Source organism: Lissotriton helveticus, chromosome 1_1, assembly GCF_964261635.1.
Source record: "Lissotriton helveticus chromosome 1_1, aLisHel1.1, whole genome shotgun sequence".
In the NCBI taxonomy this organism is placed as follows: domain Eukaryota; kingdom Metazoa; phylum Chordata; class Amphibia; order Caudata; family Salamandridae; genus Lissotriton; species Lissotriton helveticus.
The window spans coordinates 118,099,093-118,108,221 of record NC_136057.1 but is presented as its reverse complement, the minus strand read 5'-3'; the positions used below and the strand labels follow the sequence as shown (position 1 = coordinate 118,108,221).

The 9,129-nt window shown below is 42.5% G+C and overlaps 1 protein-coding gene across 1 annotated transcript; it reads right to left on the bottom strand.

Annotated features, from left to right (window-relative positions):
* Positions 1-3,907: 3,907 nt before the first annotated feature.
* On the bottom strand, positions 3,908-8,887 carry LOC144764029 (uncharacterized). The gene is made up of 2 exons (XM_078650205.1): positions 8,783-8,887; positions 3,908-7,693 (listed from the first exon to the last, which is right to left on the bottom strand). The coding sequence occupies exon 2, from the start codon at positions 6,976-6,978 to the stop codon at positions 5,782-5,784; it is 1,197 nt and encodes a 398-aa protein (XP_078506331.1). The 5' UTR covers positions 6,979-7,693; positions 8,783-8,887; the 3' UTR covers positions 3,908-5,781.
* Positions 8,888-9,129: the final 242 nt, after the last annotated feature.

The window sequence follows — 9,129 nt, the reverse complement described above, 5'->3', positions numbered from 1 at the left end:
CAGACTTGTGTCTCGGTGGCAGCATCCATTTTGTGGAGCTGAGGCTCTGTTTGACTTTAACCGGGGTTATAGGTTACATACATGTCGTGTCCCTCTAGAAGGGTGGAATGCTAACCCCGTCGCCAGAATTGGCGAGGGGTTAGTATTCCAATTCGTATGACACCTTACTCGACATGTTTTGATAAAGCGATACCAGAGTTGGCATATAACCGCGAGGATTATAATGCACTTAAGAGTATATGGTATGCGATATCATGGAAACGGCTAAGGGATAGATCCCGAAAGCCGCAGACAGGCTCAGCTCGTGCCAGAGCACCATCTCACACGATTCCAAGCACTCTGCCTTCAGGATTGTCAAGGCCTGCCATAGGAGTGACTGATAGGAGATCTGTGTGTCCATTTAGGGTTAGATATAGGTATACTATATCTAAAGCAAAGGGTGATTACACCACCTTGCCCCAGCTGTCGTGCAGCCAGTTGTGTCAGATTTGGATGGCCAGCCAGGGGTGGCATAATACATGCTGCAGCCCCTGGTAGGCCCTGGGTACACCTATGCCCTGGGTACCTAAGGTACACTGTACAGGGACTGATAAGGTGACTCAGTATCCAATTAGATATGTACCTAAGGTACATGGAATCCATTTTACAGAGAGAGCAGTAGGCCTGGGGTCCTGATTAGCAGGGCCCCAGGTCAACTAAGTCGGAAAACCAGCAAAACACCAGGCAAAAAGTTGGGGGCAACCATAGTCAGGGATCTACCTTCCTACACTGACTTTAACTGTTTTTGGAACAGCGTTATATTTGACCTTTATCCAATGTACATAGCTTTTTAGACAAACCAGTTCACCAGCAAAGACCTCAGGGAATTCCTTGATCCAGTCTCGATTAGCATTACTAACAACCCTAACTGGTGGTAATTCTTTTAGGCAGACAGATCTCATTGGGATCAAGGCAGATATGTAGATCACGTTGATGGAACAAACTTATGAGTGGGTCCCCTTTCATCAAGACATAGATTTTACCAGGCTCGACTCTCCCTTTGAAGTCAATCGTGCCCCAGAAATTACCCAGCAACTCAATAGTCACCCCACCTTAACCTTTTGGTCTAATGTCAGGCTTCAACAGGGTGACTTTGCCCAGCAGATTACGCTCATAAAATGTTTTTGGAACTAGAGTTATCTTGGCCCCAGAGTCGAAGAGCATGCTCACTGGAGCATCATTAATCAAAACTAGCTACTGAGGGCCATCACTAGCATTCCCTGTGACTGGGAGAGTATTGATTCCTTCCAATTCTTCTTCAAAAAGATCAACTTCCTTGACTTTTTTATGCTCGTGGCCCGTTCTGCAGCATTTTGAGACGTGAACTTTTCTCTCACAAGTTTTGCACATGGCCTTCCAGCCCGGGCGGTCTTTAACATGTTGAACACAGCACAAATTTACAGGCATATTAATGAGCGGGCACGGTTCGGAAGGCCCCTGGCCATCCTGCGCACATCCCCACTGTCACGTCCGACGGCCGTGGGCCGTCTGAAGTACGCAACAGGTTAAATTGGTCATATGGACAGAGTTGCCACACCTGAAGCACTTCCCCTGAAAATTCTTTGTGTTTAAGGGCTTTGAAGTGGTGCTAAATTTGGGTTCAACTAATCTATCCACCAGCACCTTGACATTAATGTTCTCCTTTTTATCACCTGAACTGTCTTTGTGCGTAATATCAACACACACTTTTGAATGTTCGTGACTTTTGGCTATGGTCAGCACTTCTTGAAGCAATGGCTTGTCTTTTTTCCACAGGGCGTCTCTCGTTTTGTTGAGGGTGCATCCCAACATGAACTGATTTCTTAACCGCTCCTCTAAAGCTACACCAAAATTGCATGTGGAAGCCAATTTGCGCAAGGTAGTCATGTACTGTTCGACCGGCTCAACCTGGCTTTGCATTCTTGTCCCAAAGTGATATCGTTCAAGGACAGTACTCACTTTGGGGAGGTGGTGCAAGTCCACCTTTTTGAGGCAGATCTCGTATCATTAAGAGTGTCAGAGTCACTATCAGAGAGTTCAGGAAGATGTTCAAATGATTCTTGTCCCTCGGAGCCCAAACAATGCATTAACAATGAGGCTTTTTTTTACGGGTAAATCCTTGTATCTACCCCATGGGTACATGTCGTTTCATCCGTTGCCTTACTCGCACCTTGTCGCAACAACCTTTAGTAACCATAAGTTTCTTTGATATATTCTGCCCGACCGAATAATTGTCTGAAGTCCTACTTCAGGCAATTTCACTTCTGTTTTTAGCCCAACCGTTAAGGATTGACTTGCCTATTCCCCGTTCTCCCTCTACTCGGCGCCCGTGAAGCTGATTTCGTCTTCCTTGGGCACACTCGGCATTTTTATCACGGCACTTCTGCGCCACTACTCCCGTAAATTACACCACTGCGGGATCCTTTTCCACTCCGTTATGGTTCCGTTCACTGCAGCTCCCCGCCCACGTGGTACTGCAATTATTCACTAGATCCCATACAAACCTTCTATTCTCCACTCTGGCAGATTCTCACCCACGGGAACTACTAATAGTCACTAAGTCTACGGGCAAATCCTTGTATCTACCACATGAGTACATGCTGTTTATCCATTGCCTTACTCGCACCTTGTCGCTACAACCTTTAGTAACCATAAGTTACTTTGATATATTCTGCCTGACCGAATAATTGTCTGAAGTCCTACTTCAGGCAATTTCACTTTTGTTTTTAGCCCAACCGTTAAGGATTGACTTGCCTGGTTTGTTTTTAATCAACACCACCTCTCCACCCATCACCACGTTGTAAATCGATATCTATAAATGTCGATTTTATATATCCCTATATATTTCTTTCCTCCCCACATTTTCTTTTAGGTTTTAGAGGCTTGAAATTAATTAGGCACTTACCAATTGTCCTGATGATGATCCCTTTGATTTAAAAGTGGGATCGAAACGCCGTCAACCAGTTTATGTGCCTTATACATTGTTTATACCATGTAATATGTTGACGTAAAGGTGCATGTTGAAATTCTTGTTCTAACTGCAATTTTGAGAACACTTAAGCTTTTTTCCTAAAAGCCCTTTCCAGCTCACTTTGAGTGTACTAAGGTGTTTGTGCCTAATTGGGGTACAGGCTTGTGCCCAACAACGTGAAACTGTTGAAGGAAATTCTCTGTGTATTCCTGCTTAAAGTAAAAATATGTAGACCTCTGTCCGGCTGGACAAGTCACTTAATACAGAATCGACTGTGTCTGTATTTATCTTTTTGCCCGATTCCTTGATGCATGGGACCGTTGCTGTTTATTGGCATGACATGGGTCTACAGGTAATAAAAATAAACATATAAATTCACAGGTGTTCAGCCCATTTCTCTGGTGATGTCACTCATTGACATGTATTCGGCTGCTTGTTCTATTTTTAGGTGAGTACAAATAACGTGCCGTTCCCCCTCCTTCTATTCTCTCTTTTTCTCCCCCTTTTTTGTCTCTCTTGCTCTCTTTATCTGTCCCCCTCTCTATCTCCCACATACTCCTGTTAGCGTTGACTTCATGAATGTCACTGCCACTTCTGGCATTCATACGACGAATCCTTTAGAATATTTGAGGACAAGGGACAATTAAGTGTGGAAGACGAGTTACTGGGAGTGCAACGGATTGTCCTGGCACATATATGCTTTTGATGTGGGATTTTCGCTATTTCACCACATTTTTCAAACAGAGTCTGCTGCTTACAATGTCTCAATTCTGCTAAAAAGTAGAGTTTGGCAAGTCACAAAATGAATAGGGAGAGCCAAGTCGGAGAGGAGCCACGGGTCATACTTAGTTATAAGGACCGAGGCACGAGCTGATCCATCAACCGAATACAGTGTGTAAATAATTCAGCAAACTTTACTTAAAAACAAGTTATATGCTCTTTTATATCAAAAAATAGGTTATTTCTTGAACACTTGTGCTTCGCTTTAGTTCATTACATATACTGCAGTGGCATTTGTTAATAGTAATACATGCATTTTACCAATGAAGCTTCCATCTCCAGAGCTCTGACAACATGTCCATTCTGGGTGTGTTGGGTTTAAAGGTTTTATCACTAATCCGACAAGTTAGCTGAAAATACCGCTGTGAGTCCCAGTATTGTTCAGTGTTGCTTTTACAGGTAGTGTGGTCAGGTGCGATTGAATGTTTTTCTTTGTATCTCTTCTTCACCAAATAAAAATCAACAATGTTTCTTTTCTTTTAATCCACATTGTGCTTGTTTTCCACTGTGTATCCTGGTACATAATGTCACTTTGCTATGTGTACGGAAGTGAACAATCACTGGAAACAAACACTTTTATAATCCTGCAAATACTGTTATCTGTTTTTCTTCTTTACTGCTATTAGGGTCTTCTATCATCTGGTATTTCAATGTCCCACATAGTTTGAATTCTATCTTTTTCCGTAATTCATTCCTCTAACAATAACTGCACTGTTTAGCTCTTGTCTATGTCCTCAGATGGGTCAATATTATTTTTGATGTTCTTAAGTTCTTTCCGGAATCTCTGCATCTCTAGGATTATTTCCATGTGAGTTAAATGAAGGAGTGTATTCACTGAGGGCTGTGTGGGATTGAAAATTGAGAAAAGCCTTTCTCACTTTCAGTGCCCTTCTATGTTTTCCCCGTGTGTTCGCTGATGAATTTGTAGCTCTTATCGTCGACTAAAGCTCTTTCCACATTCATTGCACTTATGTGACTTTCCCCCTGTGTGTGTTTGTTGATGTTTTCGTAAGGTTGATAACTGACTAAAGCTCTTCAAACATTCACAGCAATCATATGGTTTTTCCCGTGTGTATTCGCTGATGTCTTTGTAGGTCTGATAATCGACTAAAGCACTTCCCACATTCATTGCACTTGAATGGTTTTTCTCCTGTGTGAGTTTGCTATGATACCTTAATAATGAAATGAAGCAAAAATTACTGTCACATTCACTAGAATGATAGGGTTTTTCCCCCGTGTGTGTTTGCTGATGACTTTTTAGCTCTGATAAAGATCTGTGGGGGCCCCTGCCATTGGCCCCCAGAAATGGGTACAGTTCCCCAGCCTGTTCAATCCACCCGTAATTTGGGGATAATGATTTATGACCAACTTTCCATGAGGCAACAAGCTACAAAAACCGTTTCCACATGTTTTACCATCCTGAGGTGGCTTAGGAAGATATTATGGATGCTGCCAAGTTCGACTCAGAGGACAGTAGTTCAAGCACTGATAGTCTCTAGATTGGACTATGGCAACATCCTATATCTGGGAGCCAATAAAGAGGTAATCCGGAGATTACAGATGGTACAGAACGCTGCTGCGAGGTTGCTGTGTCATGTTCCGAAAACATCTTCCATCTCAGGCAAGCTTCGGGACCTTCACTGGCTGAGAATTGAAAACAGAACCAAATTTAAAGCCATGTGCTTTATGCATAAAATTAAACTCAGTACAGCTCCTCACTACCTAGGTTCCTTAGTCCAGCCATACCTCCCTGCACGCCCGCTTAGATCATCTTTCCAGTCCAAATACTCAGTTCCAAGATTTAAATCTGTCCGCATGGGGGGCCACTCTTTCTCTTATCTGGCACCCGTAATGTGGAACTCTCTCCCTATCTCTCTTCTTCATGAAACTAATCATGTTAGCGTCCGTAAAAGCCTTAAGACCTGGCTACTTAATCAGTAATTCGGACTGTTGACGCATCTGTCCTTCGCGCCGGGAAATCTCCGGGTAGCTGTGCGCCTTACAAATCTAATTTAATAATAATAATAATAACTACACTTGAATGGTTTTTCCCCTGTGTGTGTTTGTTGATGTTTTTGGAGATTTGATAAGTGATTGAAGCACTTTGCACATTCACTGCACTTGAATGGCTTTTCTCCTGTGTGTGTTTGTTGATGTTTTTGGAGATTTGATATGTGATTGAAGCACTTTGCACATTCACTGCACTTGAATGGCTTTTCTCCTGTGTGTGTTCGCTGATGTCTTCGAAGGTGTGATAACTGACTAAAGCACTTTGCACATTCACTGCACTTGAATGGTTTTTCCCCTGTGTGTGCTCGCTGATGTTGTTTAAGGTGTGATAACTGACTAAAGCCCTTTGCACATTCACTGCACTTGAATGGTTTTTCCCCTGTGTGTGTTCGTTGATGCTTTTGGAGGGTTGATAAGTAACTAAAGCACTTTGCACATTCATTGCACTTGAATGGTTTTTCCCCTGTGTGTATTCGCTGATGGTTTTGGAGGTCTGATAAGCGACAAAAGCTCTTCCAACATTCACTGCACTTCAATGGTTTTTGCCCTGTGTGTGTTCCCTGGTGATAACGTAATACTGAAGAGTCGCGAAAACTACTCTCACATTCACTACAATGATAAGGTTTTTCCCCCGTGTGTGTTCGCTGATGACTTCTTAGGTTTGATAACTCACTAAAGCTCTTTTCACATTCACTGCACTTGAATGGTTTTTCTCCTGTGTGTGTTCGCTGATGACTTCTTAGGTTTGATAACTGACTAAAGCTCTTTACACATTCACTGCACTTGAATGGATGTTCCCCTGTGTGTGTTCGCTGATGTCTTCGAAGGCTTGATAACCGATTAAAGCACTTTTCACATTCACTGCACTTGAATGGTTTTTCCCCTGTGTGTATTCGCTTATGTTTTTGGAGGTTTGAAAAGTGACTAAAGCACTTTGCACATTCAATGCAATGATACAGCTTTTCCCCCGTGTGTGTTCGCTGATGACTTTGAAGGCTTGATAAGTGACTAAAGCTCTTGACACATTCACTGCACTTGAATGGTTTTTGTCCTGTGTACATGTGCTGATGAAGCTTGAGTAGTGATGACAAACTACAGCTCTTGCTGCATGCGTATGATTCTTCTTTCTTGGTTAGTGTCTGTGGGTCGGGTATATATTTGCCTACATCCCATGACTGAATTTCCTGATGGGCCAACATGGCTGATAAAGCGCTTGTGTTTTTTCTCACACACTTTATATATCTGCAGTATTTTGCACGTTTGATTTCTGTTTTAACAACAAAATGCGATAGCCACCAAATATTTGCCTCACTCCTAATACGTAGAAGGTGTCTATGTAGGCGATTGTGCCTTTAGATTGGATTATGGCAATGCACACTTGTGGGTAAAGATGTATCTTCCTTCTGGCCGGTGCAAATAGGGACAGTCTGTTGTATTTTAGATAGAAGAACTCCTCTTTCATTTACCTGTCTATTGTCTGGCTCCGCTCTGTTGTGCTTTTCTCTGGTTGCTGTGGTTTGGCCAGAGTTTAAAATTCACCTAAAGCACTGAATGATGGCTTGTCGTCATTTTAGAAAACAGAGCACTGCGGTAATCACATTATACCGATCCCATGATCAAATCTGGTGTTGGACACTTGTTTATACAAGATGCGGTTTGTTATTGTTGTTGCCTTAATTTTCCTAAGGTAATTTCTTCGTCTTGTGGCGTGGAGGTGCACAGCTCAGCCTCTTGCAATTGCTGCACTGCCCTTGATACTTCATCCGGGATCTGTCAGTTTGTGTGCAGGTTCCTCAGTCGCCGACTGCGCTGATGTTTTCCTGAATACTGTAGCTCAATATTTCTGCTATTATTGAAGATTTACAGCATTAGCTTTGTTATTGATGGTCATTTCATACATTCAAGGCTTGTTTTCTGTTGGATGTAAAGATATTGAAAATTACTAAATTGAAACATAATGGAATGAGAATTCACAATGTTTAACTGGTTGTAAAAGACATTTCGGGGGCGATTTACCAAATCTCCACACAATGCAGCGCAGCCCTCCCCCCGCGAGGCTGCACTGCGCAACAAAGAGGGAACAGGAAAGCACCATATTTTCAAAGATATGGCTCTCTCCTTCCCTTTCCCTTGCGCCGGCACTGATTACAGCGGCCCTGCGCCATGCACACACCTTAGCACAAGAGCGCTAGGGTGTGTGTGTGTGAGTCCAGCATAGGTTCTGTACAGGAAGGACACCGTTCCTGTACAAATTACTATGCCTAGACGAGGGAAAGCTTTTACCATATTGTATACGTGTTGCACAGTGCAGCACGCATGCAAAGTCAGAAAGGGAAGGAGAAATGAAAGCATTTCTCCTTCCTTGCACCTAGTTTTGTGGTTGCACGGGAGCGCCCTTGCACCACCCTTGGCAGGCACCAATGGCACAAAGTAATGCGAAACAATGCTATGCGCAGTGTCACATTACTTTAACGTTATTTCCAGCGCTAAACAAGTTTAGCGCTGGAAAGTAAATTAGGAGAAAAAGATTTTGCACCATTTTGTGCCACTTTTGTGCCGCGAATACAGCGCAAATACTTAGTAAATCTCCCCCTTCTTCTTTATTGCTTTTGAAACTTAGCAAGGAATATTTCATCATACACAGGTATTTAACTAAAAGTGCGGTTGATCAGGTGACATCTTATTACATTTACAGAGTAAGGGCGCTCACGGAGCACCCATGTGCTTGAGGTATAGCTTAAGATAGAGGCATATAGTGAAGATTTCATTTAAACAACAATAGAGTTTAGAAAAAGAGATGGATCAGGCTGGGCTGCAAACTTTCCAGTAATTCTTCATGAAGTATACAACAAAAGTAACTCCATTCACACACTTCTTCTCGTTCTTCCCTACTCACTTAAGATCATCTCAAATACCAACTCCTGTCTTTACCTCACTGTTCATAGGTTACCTTTGACACTTTAAACAGCTCCCTAGGTTCAAGCATTTCTGGTTTATTCTAACCTGGAAGATTGGAACATTATTGTGGGTTGAGGGGGGTTTCCTATCACCATAGCATCTGTCCATCTCCCTGAAACTAGTGCAGCTTACAGCACCCGGTTCTGGCCCTGAAAGATAACAAAGATAAAAAGCAAGTCTTTAGTTCTTTCTAAGGTGGATAAATTTCTGTAAGATGCACCTCCTTCCAGAGCTTTTGTGTAAAACAGAGCGAGGGGTTCACTGTAAGGCCCATCCTTTACATTTTAAGCGCGGTTAAGGTAAACAAATATGTGATTCATATAATTTAATATTCAACAATATCAGTCATTTAGTACTTAGAGAGAATCCATCACAACCAATAATGTACCTCA

Excerpts from the sequence above, each read along its gene's own strand:
- LOC144764029 (XM_078650205.1), bottom strand. The coding sequence starts at position 6,978 with ATGTTGGCCCATCAGGAAATTCAGTCATGGGATGTAGGCAAATATATA.